Source organism: Coccidioides posadasii, chromosome 1, assembly GCF_018416015.2.
Source record: "Coccidioides posadasii str. Silveira chromosome 1, complete sequence".
Taxonomy (NCBI): domain Eukaryota; kingdom Fungi; phylum Ascomycota; class Eurotiomycetes; order Onygenales; family Onygenaceae; genus Coccidioides; species Coccidioides posadasii.
The window spans coordinates 6,795,804-6,816,568 of NC_089407.1; the positions used below are offsets into that span (position 1 = coordinate 6,795,804).

Below are 20,765 nucleotides of genomic sequence, written 5' to 3' on the forward strand. Positions count from 1 at the left end.
TGAGCCGGCTATGTATGGGCTTGACAGCCGAAGTGGGCAGCGAGACGTTGACGATCAGGTTGCCACTCCTCGTGCCAAGGTGATGAAAGCCATCGTGTATTTTCTCGGTAAAAAGAGCTTGGGTAGTTTTAAACTACGGAGCACCCGAGTATGTATCCAAACTACGGAGTACGGAGTACAGGGTGTTCCATGTAAATCGTCTATGATCGTGATCTTCACTGAGGCCACCGCGGGAAGGGTGGGAAAAGAAAAAAAAGAAAAAGAAGGGAAATTTGACAGGCCGCAGAGTGTTCAGATCTTGATCCACAATGACGGGATGTACGAATTAGCCAGTTTAGCGTCCTCCATCCGGGCTTGGACTTTTGCTTGAGGAGAGCCAAAAAAAAAAAAAAAAAAAAAAAAAAAAAAAAAAAGAAAGCAAAAGACAGAAAAAGAGAGAGAGAGAGACGGTGCGAATGATGGCGTGAATCTGAACCCGAGGCAATTCAGCAGCTTAGAGGGGGGGGGAGAAAAAGAAAAAGGAATCTCCCATGACGGGACACGCTGGTGGTACGAAAGCAGTTTACAGAGCACTCTGCGGGACAAAACGGTTTGAAGCGTCGGGATGCTTGAATGCATCAAGTCACACTTGGCTAAAGAAAAGGCACCGGCGTGTTTCGTTTCTGTTAGTGAAGGAAGCCAATAATTTCCTTGGTGAGCTTAAAGAAAGGCACTGCGCAGAGTTGCCAGATCCACGGTCACGACGCGAAATAAAAATAAAAAAAAAGGAAGAAGCATCCCATAATTCCACGCGAACTTTGTGTGGATATTAAATTTGGGTGAATGCGGGAGGTTCCAGCTTAAAAAGTAGTGAAAGAGATCGCGATTCCAGGACCTGCACTGCCGCCGCCACCTTGTTGTTCTTCTTCTTCTTGTTCTTGTTGTTCTTCTTATTCTTCTTGTTCTTGTTGTTCTTGTTGTTGTTCTTCTTATTCCTCCTCCTCTTGCCCCAGTCGCGTGTGGGCTGTTCGATGTTCGAGTCGCGATGACCAGCGGACGGGCAGACAGAAAACGAGTTGATTTTTTAGCTGGTGGTGGCCCCCTGTCCGTGATCTCCCTCCACATCCCCAACTGACTCTCCACAAAAACTGGATCCGCCCAGCCTTTCCGGTCACGCTTTGAGTTTGGGTCCCTTGCGAGGTTGCACCGCTGCACGCCATCCTTGCTTTTCCTTTTTCTTCTTCTTCCTGGTCTCTCTCACGGCAAACCCCGTGCTGCTCGTCATGGCTATGATGAAGTGCAGGGCGCAAAAAAAGGGACGACGAATCCAATCGACTGTACAGAGTACCGCCAGCTCACCATCCAATGGACTGTTCTTGACACCCGCGACGGATGTGTACACGCACAATGGTGAGTGATTATCCGTTCGAGAAACATCACCGTCATTGTGCGGATGCAAGCGTCCGCAGCGCCACCAGCCAACGACCACGGAACGGAGCACATCCCATTATTTAAGTTCCAGGACCACATGAAAGGATGGGCCGCTGCCTAACCAAAGACAGAGATTAAATACAGGTCTCTTCTGCGAAAGCTGCTTCTTTGAACTCCCAACCCACACACCCCCACCGCTGTCCCTCCACCATCGACAAGCCCGAGCCAGCACGGTCAATGCTCTCTGCAGCCATCCAAACCGACGGTATCCTGCGGCGCAAGCTCCCTCGCGGCAGGTGAACTCCTCCAGACCTGACTCCCCTGCCCCCGGGATTTCGTATTTCTCCGGCCTTGTTTAAATAACTGCCCTCCAGCCCGGACAAGCCGAAATCTAATAACTCTTCGTCCGTTGACCGGGGGTTCTGACGAAAGAAAAAAAAACGTCGTCGGAGTGCCTTTTTGTTTTTTTGTTCTCCCCCCGTCCTCTTGTCATCTCTACCTATCCCTCTGTCGTCTGTTCTTTTCTTTTTCTTTTTTCTTTTCCTTTTTTCTTTTTTACAAAATATTCCACCCTTTTTTTTTTTTTTTTTTTTTTTTTTTTTTTTTTTTTTTTTTTGGTTGAATTTCTCTGACCTTGGAGACACTCGCCGCTCCATCTTCCCTCAAGATGGGCAACGAAAAGGACATGGAGGTCGGGACGACCAACGTCTCAGCGGCGGTGCCCCCGCCCTACGAGAAGGCAGAGGTCGGCCGCGACTTCGTCCGTTCAATGGTCGAGAAAGATCTCCTTGACAGTCGGTACAGTCAGACGCAGCGTGGCCTCAAGTCGCGACACGTCCAGATGATGGCCCTTGGTGGGACCATCGGAACAGGTCTCTTCGTCGGCAGCGGTCAGGCACTCGCCATCGGTGGCCCGGCGTTCCTGCTCGGTGCGTACGTCTTCATCGGCTCTCTCGTCCTCATGGTCGTCACCGCCGTCGCTGAGATCGGAACCTACCTCCCCGTCCACGGCGGCACGATGAGTTACTACGGATATCGGTATGTCTCGAGGAGTCTGGGCTTCGCTCTCGGGTACCTGTACTGGTATTCTATGGGTATCCTGGTTCCAAACGAAATCGTCGCCGGTGCGTTGATCATAGATTATTGGGAGTCAAACGTCCACATCGCCGTCTGGATCACCATCCTGCTCATCGTCATCCTCGCCCTCAACGTGCTTCCCGTCCAGTGGTACGGCGAATCAGAATTCTGGTTCGCCAGCTTGAAGGTTATCATGTTGCTGGGCCTGCTCATCCTTGCTTTTATCCTCTTCTGGGGCGGTGGCCCAAGCCGTCAACGACTCGGCTTCCACTACTGGAAAACCCCGGGGGCGGCAAACGAATACATCCTGACCGGAGACAAGGGCCGCTTCATCGCGCTGCTGCAGTGTATCGTCCTCAGTGCTTTTGCTTTTCTCTTCGCACCCGAACTCATCATCCAGACCGCCGGTGAGATGCAATCCCCTCGATACAACATTCCCCGAGCTTCACGCCGATACTTTTACCGTCTGTTCTTCTTCTATATCTTGGGCTCCATCGCTATCGGTGTCACCTGTCCATCCGATAACGCTGCCTTGACCAACGGCGGTGCTGGCGCCGGTTCTTCGCCGTTCGTGGTCGGCATCAAGAACGCCGGTATCCCCGTCCTTGACAGCGTCGTCAATGCCGTCATCCTTACCTCTGCATGGAGCTCTGGAAACTCCTATCTATACATGTCCTCCCGCGCGCTTTACTCCCTTGCCGTATCAGGCAACGCTCCCAGCATCTTCAAGGCATGCAACAGGTACGGCCTCCCATACACTGCCATGATGGCCAGCGCTTGCTTCTCCGGTCTCTCCTACCTTGCCGTCGCGAACGGCAGCTCGCAGGTCTTCAACTGGTTCGTCAGCCTTACCAACACATCCGGTTTTATCTCCTGGACCTGCTGCTGCATCATTTACTTCCGCTTCCGCAAAGCCACCGATGTCCAGGGCGTCGAACGTCCTTATAAGTCTTTCCTCCAGCCATACGGCGCGTATATCGGCATCGTCGGCTTTATCTTCCTCGTCCTCATCAACGGCTTCCAGGTGTTCTTCCCCGAGAAGTGGACGGTCTCTGGCTTCTTCACGGCGTATATTGGTCTTCCGGCATTTTTGATCTTGTACTTCGGGCACAGACTGGTTTACCGACACGATCCCTGGGCGTGGAAGCCGGAGGACGTTGACCTCGTGACGGGTCTGGAGGAGATCCTTGTTGCAGAGCAGCCTCCAAAGGTTCGCACGGGCCCGATCAAATATATCTCTTTCCTTTTCGAGTAGATCATTGCAGTGCAGAATATCAATGGAATCCGTGGTTTTGGCTTTTTTTCCTTTTTTTTTTTTTTTTTTTTTTGATGTATCTCTTTCCCTCCCAACGCGCTTCACTCCCGAAAGCCCTGCATCTTGATTGTTAGATGTCTGCCTATTCTGCTCCAGCTACCCTTTAATCCTCGTCCTCATAATTCTGTAAGCCACGCCCTATCGCTCAAAATAAGCGAACCTTGCACACCGTAAATCTGATACCCTCATTTTTTGCCCTTCGTATCCTTTTCTTTGTACCGGCTCCCTCTTTCACATCAGTCGATCAATATTATAAAAAAAAAAAAGAAAAGAAAAAGAAAAACAACAAAGGAAAAAGTAAACTCCAGTTGTAGGGAGTATAAGCGCTCATTATTACCCTCTTGTGGTGTGGTATAATGGAACGAACGAGTGCTGTACGCTAGTATATATTAATTACCTCGGTGTTCCCCTATCCTCGTGCTGTTTGGCCAAGGATTTATTGCTGTTTAATTCAAGAACATGTTGTTGGCACTTTGGCGATTTAGCCACCAGGCCGCGAAAGGAATAACCATATCAAGTATGGATAAAATGTTATTTTATGCTCTGGCCGTCATTCAGCATCGTCCGTACGGAGTATTGATTAAATCTGTGCCTCTGAAACTTGTTATTATGCTTCTGGAGTCCATTCCACTTTTTAGTGTCTTTAAAAGACTAATGGTGAGCCGAGAGAGCCGTGACCAGAAAATCTTGTGAGTTGTTCCAAAAGGTGAACCCTATCAACGTGGCTTAATCCCACTGGATCGAAAAGGAAAAGAGAAGTACATATATTTCATTTTGTGATTTCCTCCTGATGGTACCCCTTTGAAGGTTGATTTAAAGGATGTACTCCGTACAGTATGCATACACAGGGCCTCACCTAACCTCACCTCACCTCACTCCTTCATCTGCTTGCTCGCAGAGACGCACCAGTTATTCCAGTCGGAGAAGAACGAGGGCTGAACATGGCACCTCTTACTTAGGAGCTGTCTCTTCCTCGTCTCAGCGTACACATCCACGATACCCTTCGCGTTTTCCTTCTTCTGCGCCACTAATATTCTCACAATCAGTAAGCTGGCCTGGCTGCAGGCCGTCGCGTGGAAAGCCGGTCCGCTATGCGTGGCCTCCTCGTGGATCGCTTTGAGCAAGTCCCACAGCCGGTCCTCGTCTTCGACGGCGGGGAGGCTGTTTCCCTTGCAGAGCTTACAATACTCACGCAGGACATTGCTGGCTTTGTTGGCTATCTGTTGCACTTTGGACTTGCGGACGACCTGCAGGAGTGGGAGGAGGATGTCGGTCGCGATGATGCTCGAATGTGATCTTTTCACGTATATTTCCAGGAGGTCGAGTGCTCGGTTTTTGAAATTGATCATGTTCTCGCGGGCTTCTTTCTTTTCCTTCTTTTTGCTCGTCACTTGGCTGCGTGCCTTGAATACCTGGGCTAGCTGCTCGTCGAGCGCTTCCATCTGATCGTCATCCATGTCGGAGTCCGATGACTTTTCCGAGCTCGCGTCCAGGTCCTTGTCCGCACGGTGGGTTCCAAGTGCAGCGGCCAGTTTAGCATCAAATTCTTCTAATTCGTCTTCGTCTTCGTTTTCGGATCCATCCTCATCACTTTCTTCATCCGAGGCCTCAAGATCCTCCTCGGACTCCTCTCCAGACTGATCGATCTCTTCAACGTCATCATCGTCTGGATCGATCATTTCCACATCGCTCCCTTCATCGTCATTCTCGAACATTTCCTGCTGTCCTGCAAGGGTATCCTTCGCCTCCAAAATCTATACACTATATTAGTAACGTGACTATTGTAAATTTAAAACAACTCAAAGCACCGTACCGCAATCAACGACTGAAGGCCCGTTGCTGTAACTCGATCGGCAAATGCACCGAAGACTTGCTCGCTAGTGCGACGAAATAACTGAGATTGTTTCGATGCGAAGCTTAGCAAGATCTCAACCAAAATATCAGAAGCCTCCGCGGTATCAGCATCATCGGCCTTTTTCCGACTGACAAATTTATCATAGCATATTTTAAGTTCGTCCAACATGGACACGGCATCAGCGTCGCCGTTGTATACCTGGAAAATGGTCATGGCGTAGAGCAGCTTGAGTGCCTGAATGCTAGCTGCTCCGGCTTCATTTTTCTTCTCCTGAAAAACAGTCGATTAGGCAAGTCTAAATTGGAAGGCAATATATTTTTGACGCACCTTGTGCTGGATCTTTTTCAATATTTTGAAGGCTGAATCGACTGATCCGCTGACTTCTTCACCCATTTCGATCACGAATTTTCCATATTCTCCATTCTCGTTCATGTCGCGGATGCTCTGAACGACCTGACATGCGATAGTCGAAGCATTCTTGCGTCCAGCAACGACCATATTTAGGCATGATGAAATTTTATTCCTGAAGAATTCCTGCGTTGACGAGGTGATCGGCGGATCGGGGACGGTGGCTTTGTTCTTGCTGCTTTCCACAGGCACAAAATACGCGAACCGAGCCAGAACTAGCATAACACGCTTGATAGTGGAATCTAGATCATCCGGCGTACTTGATTTAATGGATAGCGATTTTACGATCGAGTTGAGGAGGGTAGCGAGTTGCTGCCTCCTTGACCCAGCCACTTTCGCATCGTCCACACCTGGTTTGGTGATCAAGTCTTCCAGGAAAGGCACCGCCTGCTCCAAACCGTCCACGGAGCCATCACCGATTAATTTCTCAACGGTCTTTGTCTTAGTCACCTGGTCGAAATTGACGGCACCCGCTGAGCCCATCAAGCCGCGAAGTGCCGGTGTTATAAATTCGGGATCCGTTGCTCCACGGGCCTGTATTGACTTTGCGGCTTTCTGGGCTATTCGATGAAGATATCGACCCTCAACTGATAGCTGATTCATCAGACAGCGGACGAAATTTTTTGTAAATACCGATCCGGCGGCTTCTTTGGGGCCATCATTGATGACCTTCATAGATACCAGGAAACCCCAATATTTCCGCTCTTCTGAGGAAGCAGCGGCGAAAAGTCCGTCTACAAATTGTTAGCAAACGCCATTTCGGTCGGGGGAAGAAGAGAAGAAAAAGAACAAATAATGATAGAAAGCGCTTACTGTCAACAACATCGGTCCAAAAATCAGGAAAAGTTATATGCTTAGAAGATTTGTCCCCTTTTTTGCCCTGAGAAAATGTATATAGCTTGGCGAGGATTGGATCCCACGCGAAATGGAGCTTTGGATTCCAAACGCCAGACCTATTCGCCGTTCCATTTTCGCCGTTCTGCTCAGAATGGAGATCTGATGATTCTTTCATAATCTTCGCCAGGGAGGATCGTTCTTTCGAATGCAATGGATTGTTGTTCTGCCACACACCGGAGGCAAAGTTCACTGGCAAGGAAGATTCCATTACCGCCAGCCAAATCGCAATACCCTCAGGGGTCCTTGCAAGTCCGTTCTCTGCTAGCCCTTTGATGATTGCGTCTACGTATTGGATGCCGGCTTTCTTGCTGGCAATGTCTCGCACCGCACAGTAGATGATATATCCGCATTCTTCCCTGAGCCACGGCTTTTTCTTGGCCAATTCAAAAATTAAGAAAAGAAGTTTACTCCAGTTCTCGAATGGAACATCAGGCTGGAGTAAAATAGCGGACTTTAGGATGGCTTCCACTCCAAATAATCTGCCAAAGTAGTGATCTCTTTCCTCCTACAGCAACCCAGTCAATAGAAAGAAATACTACGTTTGGAACAACTAGAAAAACCATACCTGACCGGAAGCACAGTTTACCGGGCTGGTCTGCGACTCCAGGATCTCAATGGTCTTCGGAATGTTCAGCTCCTCCGAATTTCGACCGTTGGAGCCCGAGAACACTTGCGACAAGAGCTCTGTGAGTGCAATAGAAAAGCCAATTCTCGCGGCTTTTCGGCTGCTGCATAGTCCTCGAAATAACCTTTTCAAGACCTTTTCAATTTGCTCGTTTGGCGCATTTTGATCTGGCGTAAATCGAGACAATAAATCGTGAGCAGCTTTTAGACGTATTTCATTTTGTTCATTGGAGAGATCTTCGTATATCTCAACAAGCTTGACATCGACATTAACGGGCTCCCGCCGTCTCTTTCTAGGGTTAACAGCGCCAGCCATATTTGTCTTTGCCCGTTGTCGAAATGCGTGCTTCTCTACTCGTTGTCTGGCCCTTTTTTCGGCGACAGAAAATTATCTGGTAATCACGTGATTGACCATCGGTGAAGCTTCCCGAGTGGGTTTAGCGCGGAGTCGAATGAAATTCCCGTAAAGCATGGAATTTTAGGAGAATATGTAATTTCTTTTCTAAGGACATGTCCTGATATATTCCATCTTGCTACCTACTGGAAATGGGTTATTTACATGCGTGACTCTCGAGGAAGCTAAAAGTTCCGCCTGAGAGCAATCGTGGTCCTTGCATGCGGAATGCAGTCTTCCTGAATCATGCCCATAGTTCTGCAACCTGAGGATGCAGGGTGAAATCTCTGTTAGTTTGCCTAAAGGTGTTCGAGCCAAACAGAGTCCTGGTATTCGTGGCGTGTGCATTTTCCACGACCGAAATTTCCGGCCAGGCTTCTGAAGCACACGTCATATGATGATGAGCATAGGTGACAATGACTATATGTCTGGCAAACTGAGTGTCTGTCTGGCCTGGATGAGTAACAACTTGGGGGCTTTGGCTCAGAGCCCGACTAGAGCGCAATTTTTTCACCACTATTCTTCTAGTGTCTCGCACTCTCTCATGTTGCGTCCAATTTGCACGGATCGTCCAAGGCCACGGCCACCACAGCGTTGTCATGGTCTGCTGGAGAGTATCCTCCGTTCTGGAGGCCCAGAGCTCCTGTTACCTATTCACTTAATTTTTGTGAAGAAGTCTGCATGTTCCTGTTCTTCGCATTCCATTCTATATACATCGTATTTATTTGTGACCCCCTCGAACCCCTTTCCTAAGTCTGGTATAAAGAGTAATGCGGCATTGAGCAGCGCTTTAGCCACAGCTGTCAAACACTGCAGGGAGTGCAGGATCACCAGCATTCAAGGAGGTTTTGGGAAGCATCTAGTTACCCGCCCAGAAACCCACGAAAGAAAATCATTTAAGATAGATCCATTGTGTCACATCGGATAATGTCCTTCTAGTTCCATTGCTGCTCTTTTTTTTGGACTTTTGATGGCTGCATCAAAGGGCCCATTCTTGTGGCTTTAAACATGGGGTAAAACCAACCTTCTCCAGTTTGGATTTGTGAGTTTGGAATTATATACTCCATATGTACTCTACTGTACAGCACGTATCGATCAGGTGACATCTGGATCAGTGACCCTATCTGGGGTAGTGGTAGCATAGACTGCAACAATGTGTCTGCCAAATGCCTATATAGCATTTCAAGCTTCTCTTTATCAATATGTGGATTGAGGGCTCGTCAAGCGTTGATTGGGAGTCGTGGTGTGTTTAGAGTGCTTCACCCCAAATCCATTGCACGGTCAATGTATGGAGTACTCCAGGTTAATAAATGGGGCGAGACCAAGGGGACTTTGCTCCTTGTCACCCAAATGCAAGATGAATAGCACTGGAATTGGTGTGTGTTCCTGGAAGAATCTGATTACAGCGATTTCATTGTGGACCTTCTCCGAAAACACTGTCGCTCCAGGCTTCAGAAAGTGGATCATGGCTGCACCTCCATGCTTGAACCTCATTTTAAAGAAGGCATTGAATGCTCCTGTTTGAACCACATAATGCAACAGAATACTTGTCTGCATATCTCACTAACAACCTGAGATTGATTGCGAAGGGGGCAAGATATTTCCGCAGCAAGGTGGGAGAGCCAAATTTTTGCGCTGGAATTTATTTTGATGGATTGGTCATTGTAGCATTCCGTGCTTTGTACGGAGGACTCCGTACTCCGTATCCGGACTGGCGAATTCATTTTGATGTGCTGGCATCCTGTGGGCTGCTTATCCAGGCCGGCTCGTCCATGGAAGCGATAGAGTTTCATGCCAACTCCATTCGCAGGATTGTGAGAGGACCAGTCTCGCGAACCTAATCCAAGAAGGAATAGCGTCTCGTATCACCATGGCAGCCGGCCATGCACGACTCTGAACGCAGAATTTTGAAGCTGGTTGGCGCCGAGTGATTGACTCGTCATCGATCCACTCCACATGGTCAGGCGGGAGAGGGTATCTTATTCGCCAGCCTTTTCATATGAAGCGCCGGGGTTCAGAGCACCTTCCCAGTAGTGAGAACACCCTGATTCAGCCACTTCGAACCTTTGAAGCGAGACAAACTGGAGCACAGATCCTTTTTGGGGTTGGGGGCCACGGAAACGTCTCCCGGAAAATTCAACTCTTTTATCCCGGAATATCAGCGTTTCCCTCCATCAATCCGTCCAGATTTCCTTCGGCGACACCGTCTCTTGAGGCTGATCATTTGACTGGCCTCCATAGTTAGTGGGGGCGCTTAGCAGCAACTAGCTCCGCGCCTGCATGACATTATTGGGACTTGAGCGATGGGCCTGCGAGCCCAGCAACGGATCAAGTCTTGCAGCCAGGCCAAAGCCGATCACAGCACGAAGACGGCTCTTTCTGTAAGCTTGGCAGAGTTTCACGAAAAGCCAGCTCAGAACTGGGGTGTTTTCCAGTGGCCAAAGCCGCGCTGGGGATGCCTGTCTATTTTATCAGGCGCTGCTGGGTTCCCGCGTTGCGCCAAGACGTAAACAACACGAACACCAAGCGAGATCTCGTGACTTCTCAGCGTCGGGGCTTGAGCCTCGAGAGCAACGAGCCAGTTCGAGCAGACAAAGCGGGAGGTTAGAGAGTCCTTTTCGGCCGTCGAGTTAGCTGGTCATTAACTACGCGAGTCCTCCGTAGTGCAATCATGGCCCATTTTTCGGAAGTGGATGGCGTCAGACTTCAAAGTTAAATACAGCCCTGCAAGGTTGGACGGAGATCCCATCTTCAGCCAGCCCACTCACCTCGACACGCGCTCGTTGTCACCACAGTCTGGCCGAATATGTAGTTATCATAGAGCGTGGGGGTCCCACAGAAACATAGAGAGTTATGCCCTCTCCGGATGCACTGAACTTGGTGCGGTGCTGCGGTTGTCAATGTTTACATTTCCGTCACGTCGACGCGCCGGGCTGCAGATAAACACAGTAGCTCACCAACCCCACCTGTGCCCCTCATCCCAGGTGAAGGCCCTTGCTCCCCTCAAAAGTTCACGAGGATATCTGGCTGGACACAAAAACACGGAGATGGGGTCACATTCCGACCCTGCATCCGGTCGCTCAGCCACCGTGAATGCGGGGTATTCCCATTTCCAGCCTCGAGGCCGTTTCTGGACGGCGGCTCGAGGTGAAGAACAATGTCGAATCGAATGGGCTTTCTCCCCAAGACAATGGGCGTTTCAACACGCCTCCTGGCAGCAAGCCAATAATAGACGCCTCAGGCTTTCAATGTATACACATACACATACGGAATATTCCATACAACACACCACGTGTAGTGTGGGCGTGATTTTAAACACTTCCACTGCATTCTGGAGTCCACAACTTGGACGCGCTGAATCTATGACATCAAGAGTCCCTCCGAACTGGAAACCCCCAAAGAACGGAGATGGGACGAAATGGGGGGTTGGCACCGCTGACCTCACGGGACAACTAGCAGTTCAATCCGAAGGCGAAAAAGGTGCATCATGATGGACCATCTGAGGATGTTTCGTGGCTTTGGTTCCTTGGAACACTTATATGCCCTGAATCGCAGGCTCAGGGTGGGTAGCAGGGCAAATGATGCCTCTCGGAACTCAAACACCTACCATCCTAACTGAGCCAGCGATTGGATTGGCCGCTGAGCTGCCATGTTGCAGTCATCACAGTGTCGAGGAAATTCACCTTAGAATTAAGCTTAATATCTGCGATTGAGTTCGTCGAATCCTGGGAAAGTTGTTGATCAGCCCACGAGACCACGCAGCCAGCTATTCCCGGCCCAAATCAATAGACATGATTTTCGGGAGACTCTCGACAGCCGTGAAGAGCTCATTTTTGCTTTTGCTCTCCCGTCCTTTCGAAAACGTCGATCAACCACCGGGGACTATTTTTGGACTCTCCTCCGCGCTCGAGGATTCTCGCGGCTACTTCGGGGATTGAGAGAACGGGCCTATTCCCGAGGAGAAGATCTGGATCTGAATAGTGGAGTACGGAGTAGATACGGGAGTATTCCATTCCCAGCTTTCATCACAAACCCGCAGCGCGGAGGAGGCACTCGGTTGTCGTATGCTTCTTCCATAAGTATTCACTCCGTAGTTGGGCATGGCTCGAATTGAGTTCTGCGTGTTCCGTTATGACGTCCCTCAATCAAATTGACTTCCAAGCTCGCGAGAGACATCTGGGCAAGTATGACGACGGAGTAAATTTTCGGGGCGCCGGTGACAATCAGGTACCATCTCACCTTTGCGGGCGGAATAGGCTGTTCCTGAATTGCAATACCCCATGTGGGACTGAAATGTGCCGAAGCTGTAGCAAACATGGATGCCCGACATGAATAGCAGCCGTCGCTCCGGTTGCTGGGCGGCAATTAACAAGCACGGATTGGCTGAGAGGAGGTACCGGTACCGGTGGCCCTGGTAACCAGCTGGCGTTGATCCCTTGCTTTGTTGCCCTGCCAGAGTCCGCCTAGGAAGTATTGGTACAAACCTTACGGCAGAAAAGTATATTATAATACGCCGTGTGTATCATCTCTCCACCGGTGCGAGTGCGTTGCCCGTTGCAACAGAAGTCCACCACCTTGTTCCAGCTTCATTCTTTCTCCCTCCGTTTTCCCTTTTCTCTCCTTCTTCGCTCCTTTCTCTACCTCTTCCTCTCTTCCCAGTTCCAGCCGTCCGTCGAGCTTCGGTTTCTTTGGCTTTCTTCATACCTATCCCTGTTATCTCCATTGACCAACCTCGACGGCCTTCCTCCCGTCGACCACCACCGGACGCCTCGTATTCACGGCTTTTCATTCTTGCACGATTGACTTTGTGGATTGGCAGCCATGGCCTGCTCACTTTGACTTCGAAATCCTTGGCCACAGTATCTACTGGCTTCAGGGATATCGAAGTCGTCCTCAAAGCCGTGCGTTTGGCTGCTTTCGGTCAAAGGAAGGGGGGAAAAAAAATTGAAAAAGAAAAGAAAAAAAAAAAAGACCATCTGCAGCTCGCATTGACATTGTCTGCCAGTGCACCGTTGTCCTGACGACCGATTTCGTAATACGCTCCCTCTGACACTTCTTCTCTCCACGGACACCATTTCGTCGTTATCGTCCATCCTCTCAAATACTGCGCTGAGGACTAGACTATAAGCATTCTTCTACCAAGTTGGAAGCATGGAGCAATCGTCGCCGCTGGCTGCTATGCAGCCTCCTTCAGTGATGCTTCGGCATCATTTCCGTTCAGAGGCTAAGGCAGGATGTTCATCGTTTCCTGCTGTGCGAAAGTTTGGGCCGGATAGTTTTAATTTTAGGGATCTGTCCATGAAGACGGGACACTCCGATTATTTCAACACGAAAGCTTTGAGAGGGTCTTCTCCAACAGTTAGCTTGGCAGCTGACCTTTCTCAGAATTTTCACATTGATAAAAGGTATGTTGCCGGCCTGCATATGCGTAAGTGCTTTTGCGTACTAATATTCCAAAAGTCCTCAGCTAGCAACGCCCCGAAGATCCCTCTTCACGGCGAGCTTGTTTGGTCCTGAAAATGGTCGTGGTATATTCTCCGCTGAGTTTGGTTCCAGAGTTAGTAATGGTATTAACTCATATCTGAATAGACAACATGACCACACCCCCGTTACCATCGTCCTCGCCTGCCCCGAATATGGAAATCATGGATATGTCTCCTTTGCCTCACAAGATACCATACTGCCATAACGCAGACTTGGATCTAGATTCCCCCACGACTGAGATTTCTTTGGCGAAGTCGCAGCAAGTTCATGCACAGCTTTCGTTAGATGATTCACCCATGGACCTGGAACCGCCTGGACGTCCACAGTAGGTTATGCCCTCATAAGGGGGCCTTCGTTGAAGTTTATTTCTTATCTCTAACGATGTTGAGCAGGAGACACAAGCCACCCATTCTGAGGCCTTCTTTGATGCGTTCTAAAGCCTACTCCTCTGGTGATAAGGGCTCACTTGCGCCCCAACCACCACCCTTTAGATTCGCAGCTGGCAGCAGTAAGCCGACCGCTTGTTCGTCTCTTTCTCTTTCTGAGATGTTTGAACAATCGCCTCCTCGAGAATCGTCCCCAAGGTTTTTGACGTCTATTTCAATGGGCCCACCCCGTCCCCGTGCTCCTTTTTCTGGTGTGGTCGGGCAATGCCGATCAAATGGCTCACCAGTAAACGGTATACGCAAGAGCTCCAATCCCTTTTGCCGACCTAGGAAACAAAGTAGAAGGTCACTCAGCATGTTCGAGCACCCCGAAGATGTTGTGAATCAGGAAGAGGACACGATCATGTTGTCCAGCCCGGGTCTTCAACCCATCGCGGATATTGACAGCCAACCAACACTACATCTGCCGCATTTTATCCCAGAAGATGGACCGGACCAGCTACCTCGCGTGGAGAGTAGTGTCTTAGTCGACATAATTAATGGTAAATATAATGATTGCTATGATAAAATAATGATCATTGATTGCCGTTTCGAATATGAGTACGAAGGTGGACATATACATGGAGCTCTCAATTACACAGACAAGGAACATCTTGCCGCGGAACTCTTTGATCAAGAGCCGAAACCAAGTACGGCTTTGATATTTCACTGTGAATACTCCGCTCATCGCGCTCCCATCATGTATGTCTTTCCAGATTTCCCTTTTTTATCACGTCTTCCTTCTGATGTTCTTTTTACCAGGGCCAAATATATTCGACACAAGGATCGTGCAGTCAATGTTGATATATACCCCAAGCTGACCTATCCGGAGATGTATATTTTGAATGGTGGATACAGCTCATTCTTTGCAGAGCACCGTGCTTTATGCTACCCGCAAAACTATGTTGAAATGTCAGCCAAAGAACACGAGTTCGCTTGTGAGCGTGGACTAGGCAAAGTCAAACAACGCTCCAAACTTTCTAGAGCCCAAACTTTTGCATTCGGACAGAATTCGCTTCAGATTGAAGAAAGTCCGACTGGACGATGCCGGCCTGTCGGTGATCGTAGCTGTGACCCTGATGCACCCTTTGACCGCGACGTCGAGGTTACGCGGCTTCCTGGACGCCGCATGTTCTCTTATTGAGTTTTACCTTTAAGTCGTACCTTGTTCCGACGTAAAAGGTGCTCCATGATTTACGGACTTTATGCACCTTAACTTACCCATCGTTGCCTGCCCGGTGTGGGTTACGATATCCCAAAACCACCACTCTTTCACCCATATTTTCCTTTGTCTTCTCATACCATTTCTTACGAAGCTTCCCGCGATTTCCATAACGACCCCGACTATTTTCATCCCGCTGCCTTTGGGACATTGCCGTCGGCGGAGTGACGAATAGTTCATGATTTTAATTTTAATCCTCGGCATTACGCCATCAACAAGCGCTCCTGCGAATCCTCGGCAGCTCCTATCGATATCTCACAAAAGGGATCATTTCAGCAACCCCCAACGATGCAGCGATATTGATCAATATTTTAGCCCAATTAGCATCTCACACATCGCATTTCGCCATCGGCTTTCATGATATGGCCTCACCTATTGTTTCCTTTGTATTTCAAAAGCTTTCCCTTGCTTTCCTTCGCATTTCCCTATCTTGAGTCACCGAAATTTTCTTCTTACGGAATACGTCGAGAGTACAACCGTCGGATGCTAGCTTCTTCCTGAGCGCTCCCTTTCTTGTCTGCCTGGATAAGCATCCAAGTTTCCACTTTTTGACGTGTCGGATAGGGCAGACTCCTGCGGGTATGTTCAGCCTCTTATTTTTCTGAATTTCTGGTTCGAGTATCGGCGTTGGAGGCCATTTCCATTTTTTTAGCCAGTGCGAGCAACACGTGCCAACACAGGTTTGAACTATCCATTTCTTTCTTGTCGTGGTAACAATTGGGTCAGTCTGGTGGGCTGTTACGAAACTGCGTGATCGGTTTTTGCCAGGCTTATGACATTGCATGTCTGACAGATTTCCTTACTTCATCCCTATAAACAATACTTCAAAATAGAAATATGAAAAAAAGATCAAAAAATTTTCTCATATCCGCGATGATTGTAATTCTTCGTGATTTCATAGGCTCCGCAACCGCCTAACGGAATTTGGTATGACGTCAGCGACCAAATTAGCTTTGAGCCCTAAACCCTAATTTGTATAATTACATAAGTACTTTCCCGTTACAAATGGTTACCAAAATTACGCTCCCCGTCTCCCTCTATAGCTTTGACTGACCGAGCGCGGACTGGCTTCCATGCTTCAAGACTGCTCGATGATAGTGGACCATGGACATTGATGATATCCTCGCTTCTGTCGACAGGGATGACATCAATCTCCCCGAATCTATCGCTCTCGATCATCAGCAACTTACCCGCTTTTGGGTAGCGGAACGCGCCGCTCCGGAGTTATTACCATGGCCAGGACCGCTGATGGACAGGATGATGGAAAGAGTGAGAAAACAGGTACGTCGCATCGAAATAAAGAGCTGATTTTGCTTGCAAATCCCTTTTCCTTTGGGAGAAACTGCTGAACACAGGTGCACCTTTATTCCCAGATCGCCAAAATCGAAGACCTTTCCATCTCCGACCCCGCCAGCACCACAACAAACAATCCCACCCTCAACCTCACTCTTTCAATCCTACAGTCTGACCTCTCCCGAACGCAATTTCTCATTCGGTCATTACTCCGCCAACGATTAGCTAAATTGACGAAGCACCCGATACACTACCTTCGCCTATCCACGCCGCCGTCAGCATCCCAACAACCACGGCTCTCTTCTACACACCACCAGCAAGAAGACCCCCTCTCGCCCCAAGAACGCTCCTTTCTATCTGCGCATCACTCTCTGCTCTCAGATCACTACTCCCACTCGTTTCTGGCCAGCTTTCCTCCCGCTTTGCGTAAACTCGATGATAATGCCGGTGGGACGAGCATGGTGACTGCTCCTGAGACCAAGGAGGTAGTATTTGCCCGATGTCTCGCTGAGAGTGCAGATGTGATCATTCCTGCTGAGCGGGACCAGAGCGATCGCATGAGTTTTGGGATGGGAGATAGATTGGGAGAGAGGATGAGCAAGGGTGAAGTGTGGATGGTTAGGTGGGAAGGGATCAAAGGGGCCTGGATGAAGGGAGAGGTAGAGATCCTGTGACTAGGGTGGAAATAGTGATGGAAATTTCTTTCTTGGGTTTCATACTTAACCATGCATTTTTTTACGGGCGTTGAGTATGGTTGGAGTTTGAAATGGGGTAAATTGGATCTATCCCCTTATATCCGAATATAAAAAGGAGGGAAGCATGATATGATTGATGACCTTTTGGAACGTACCCAGCCCTCTGATGATACCCTACAGCATGAGATATGTGCATTTCTACTTTTCCCTATTCGGCAGCCTTTGCAAGGAGTTACGAAACAAATACTTATTCCAAAATGTTTTTTCATATCCTTAGTTGAGGAAACATTCGCAAAATCAGTGAGGAGTAGTCACCAAAGTGTCTTCTTAAATCAGTTGCTACTTAAACAATAAGCAGAACCTCAGCACCATACACAAAGCAAAGTATTCCGTTAGGCCGTTGTTGACCGGAAATCTAGCAGGAACAAGGTCCAAAGCGCCGCTGTTAATCTGCCCAATCCGATCCTAGCTTCAGGGTATGTGCGACTCCGTAAACCTGTCCCATGATCATATTGACGCCGAATCATGAAAGGGCAACCCAAACTCAATGCCAATTTTTAACAGTCAAATTTAGGCAAATTCGTGAAAATCATCTGAAACGAGGCAGACCTATGCTATGTAACCGTATGATGGTGGTTCGACGTCCGGAAGACGCTCCAAATACTCGCGGTCGATCAAACTTTCAATTTTTTTCTTGATCATGTCCACATTGGGGACAAAGCGTGATGCGAGCTGCGAGATGACTTCGTTCATCAATTGCGAATGTGCTAGTCTTTTGCGTTGTCTAAATGGTGTCAATTCTGTAGGATGCGAAAATGGAAAGTCTGAGTCTACTTACTTCATGATTCGAACAATAGCGGCTTCAACGCTGCCTCCGCGCTCGTCATTCATCTTCTTTTCGGTTTCTGACCGTTCATCTTTGGTCTCGACCTTATTCCCGCTACTACTTACAACGCCAATCTTAATCTTGGTGTATTTGCTCTGAAACTTCTCATTGAAATAAAAGCGATCTGTGGGCTTCACTTCCTTACTCATCGGGTCCTTTTTCAGAACCCGAGTTTTCGGAGCAACTGCTAAAGACTGTAGGTTTCTTATGAGATCATGAGTCGGAATATTTGTTCGTGCTTGGATTTCCTCAAACGTAAGTGATTCACTCGCTGGAAGGTCATTGAAAAGCAGGAGGATAATCATCGCATAAGTAGAGACGTTCAGATCATGGCGCTCAGTCCTCCCATTTGGTCTCACCCACATAGCCCGAATATCAGCGGAGCCCATTCCGGCCTGCCATGTGAGTTTTCGTCCACTATGTTTTCCCAGGTAGAACGACTCAAAACTCTGTTTGAGAAGGTCTATGTTCTTGGGAAAGTTGCATGGGGCATGACTTGCGCTATCTTTCCCCATAATTTCCATTGGCCACATTGTGCTGGTGAGAATACTCATCTCAAGTTCGATGCGTTTGGGATCAGGACCATTGCTCTGAGAAATGTGGTCTTTGTAGCTGGAACTAAGATCCTCCGATATGGCCATGTCCTTGAACATAGACTCCAATCTTTGAGTAAATGTGTTTCCAACCTCCATCTTCATTTTTGATATCATCTGTCGTTCGGCATCCATACTTACGGATCGCTTCATAAGTAAACGTCGCGAAAGATGCTTCTTGTAATAGGTCTCGAAAAGATCCTTGTCTCGAATATACCGGAGCAGCGTTATTCCATTTTCAAGAAGAATGTCCACCTCTTCCTCTGACTTGCCCTTGATACCCTTTTTAAGGTTCTCATCGAAAAATAATGAGAGATATTCCGCGCTGCGGGGGTTCACGTTGATGAAATCGGAGAAACTCTTGGTGAGAGAAGCTTGCATTCCTTGATCTTTCCTGAAAGCATTTTCCCAAACGTGATCAAACCGTTTCTTCAACTGCAAAACGTCATCCACCCATTTGATAGCGGCGGCTGTCTGTAGACTAGCGGGTGATTTTTGCTCCTCTGGCGCCTTGGCTCCGTTTGACTGAGCTTGACCCCCATTTGAAGTGGGCTGTGGACCTTGTAGGTATTCTCTAGCAGCCTTATTTATCTGATTCCCAAGCTCGATTATTCTTGCCTGGACCTCTTGAGTCAGTGCGGTCTTTTGCAGATCGATTCTCGAGATGAGATCATAGATGATTGCAAGATCAGCCAAGCGGTCATTATCTAGCATCTCCTTAACCCCGCTTCCTTCCATTTTGATGATTTCTGGGATATTTTGTTTGAGTAAAAACTCATCAATAACCCACATTATCTTAGGCTCAGTACTGATGGACAGTGTGTGATGACAGCGCTCTTGTTCCTCTCGGATTCTAGTTACTGCTCTTTTGCAGAATGAAGGCGCATCTGTTGTTGATAGCAACTTTTGGCCCTCAGTCTCATAGAATCCTCGGCTAGAATCCAGGAATGCCGGCTCGAACGAGGTGATATAGAGTTTGGTTGATTCATCCTCCTCCTCTGTCTCATAGAGACCTTCCAGCATATAGATGCAATGACGGATAAGTGGTCTATCAATGATGATCCCTTCCCGCTCGAGTTGGATCAAAAATAGGATGGTCGATTGCAGGACCGAAGCAACGCTTGCCTGGCTATCCATTTCTAGACCTAGCCTGAGCACAATATCTCGGAACGAGCACATCGACGCGACATAAAGAGATGGTGAGCGATGTTCTGCAACAACCGATTTATCCTTTATCGCAATATTAGCAGGCAACGCGGCGAATGGGAGCAGCAACTTGGCGCACCATGTACATGAGCACGTCTGCAATCATCCCCATGCAAAGCTGATAATCCTCCCAGACATCTCTTATTTTGGAGAGAAACCGCTCGCCGACAACACGTCGCTCATTCTCTTGTTCCATAGCATTTGCCAGTTCCGTATTCGGGAGAAGCAGAGGTGTGATCAAGTCCGTGATCTTCTTACGTAGATTGTCCCGTAACAAGGTCCGTTCAAATTCAATCACTTTGTTATAGAGGATTAGTCCTTGTTTCTTCATTACAGCTTTGTATGCACTTCTATAAATTTCTTCAAACGAAAGACTGGAGGCGTTCTTAGTGTGGATTTCGCTCATTGAGGACGCGAGGACATTCCACAACGTATCGAAATCTGCCGTACCGCCTCTCGACATGACCCCCTGCCAATATTCCAATATCAGCCAATCTCCTGCTACTCGTAGGATACAGATGAGCCAAGCATATTAGACGGAAAGTAGGACTCCGGCCCAGATGAACAAGCGAGTGTTTCGATGACAGGCTGCTCGAATAACTGTAACTTACCGTGCGGGGGATCCTGACTTTGCCCCTTGCCTTCATGCTGGTAGAAATCACGCTCCGGAGGCTTCTGAGGTATTGAGAGGCTCAGGGGAAATGTCGACACCGGGTGCGCTCTCAGGGAGCGTTTTCATGTGAACAGAGGAGGAGGAGAGTTGATAAGGTGGGGTTGGCGGTGGGATTCGGAATGAGCGACGAGATCCCACCCAATGAAGTTTACATATATGAGGCCTCGAGAGAAGCGGGCGAAATTTGAAACCCTGCACTCAAAGCCCGGTCAACTGAGCATAAGGACTGCATTGTCCCGCCCCGTGGGCGCGGAGCTCGTCGAGCAACGAACTCCAGCTCCGCTCGCTTACGTAACTAAGGGAGGATT

At 48.6% G+C, this 20,765-nt stretch overlaps 6 protein-coding genes across 6 annotated transcripts; 3 read left to right on the forward strand and 3 right to left on the reverse strand.

Annotated features, from left to right (window-relative positions):
- Window positions 1-1,544: 1,544 nt before the first annotated feature.
- On the reverse strand, window positions 1,545-2,066 carry D8B26_002024 (uncharacterized protein; the record flags this gene model as incomplete). Its single annotated transcript, XM_066123712.1, has 1 exon — window positions 1,545-2,066. One exon carries the CDS (start codon window positions 2,064-2,066, stop codon window positions 1,545-1,547), a length of 522 nt encoding a protein of 173 aa, XP_065979787.1.
- Window positions 2,067-2,077: 11 nt separating this feature from the next.
- On the forward strand, window positions 2,078-3,742 carry D8B26_002025 (uncharacterized protein; the record flags this gene model as incomplete). The annotated part of the gene is made up of 1 exon (XM_003065967.2): window positions 2,078-3,742. One exon carries the CDS (start codon window positions 2,078-2,080, stop codon window positions 3,740-3,742), a length of 1,665 nt encoding a protein of 554 aa, XP_003066013.1.
- An 826-nt stretch (window positions 3,743-4,568) lies between these two features.
- On the reverse strand, window positions 4,569-7,902 carry POL5 (DNA-directed DNA polymerase; the record flags this gene model as incomplete). The annotated part of the gene is made up of 5 exons (XM_003065968.2): window positions 4,569-5,556; window positions 5,616-5,927; window positions 5,985-6,799; window positions 6,879-7,467; window positions 7,528-7,902. The coding sequence occupies 5 exons, from the start codon at window positions 7,900-7,902 to the stop codon at window positions 4,675-4,677; spliced, it is 2,973 nt and encodes a 990-aa protein (XP_003066014.2). The 3' UTR covers window positions 4,569-4,674.
- A 4,659-nt stretch (window positions 7,903-12,561) lies between these two features.
- On the forward strand, window positions 12,562-15,929 carry CDC25 (cell division cycle- protein). The gene is made up of 5 exons (XM_003065970.2): window positions 12,562-13,385; window positions 13,441-13,508; window positions 13,570-13,789; window positions 13,857-14,591; window positions 14,652-15,929. The coding sequence occupies exons 1-5, from the start codon at window positions 13,132-13,134 to the stop codon at window positions 15,031-15,033; spliced, it is 1,659 nt and encodes a 552-aa protein (XP_003066016.2). The 5' UTR covers window positions 12,562-13,131; the 3' UTR covers window positions 15,034-15,929.
- A 238-nt stretch (window positions 15,930-16,167) lies between these two features.
- SLD5 (GINS complex subunit) lies at window positions 16,168-17,316 on the forward strand. The gene is made up of 2 exons (XM_003065971.2): window positions 16,168-16,392; window positions 16,485-17,316. Exons 1-2 carry the CDS (start codon window positions 16,216-16,218, stop codon window positions 17,076-17,078), a joined length of 771 nt encoding a protein of 256 aa, XP_003066017.1. The 5' UTR covers window positions 16,168-16,215; the 3' UTR covers window positions 17,079-17,316.
- Window positions 17,317-17,399: 83 nt separating this feature from the next.
- On the reverse strand, window positions 17,400-20,676 carry CUL3 (Cullin-3). The gene is made up of 4 exons (XM_003065972.2): window positions 20,396-20,676; window positions 19,864-20,253; window positions 17,938-19,808; window positions 17,400-17,883 (listed from the first exon to the last, which is right to left on the reverse strand). The coding sequence occupies exons 1-4, from the start codon at window positions 20,429-20,431 to the stop codon at window positions 17,709-17,711; spliced, it is 2,472 nt and encodes an 823-aa protein (XP_003066018.2). The 5' UTR covers window positions 20,432-20,676; the 3' UTR covers window positions 17,400-17,708.
- Window positions 20,677-20,765: the final 89 nt, after the last annotated feature.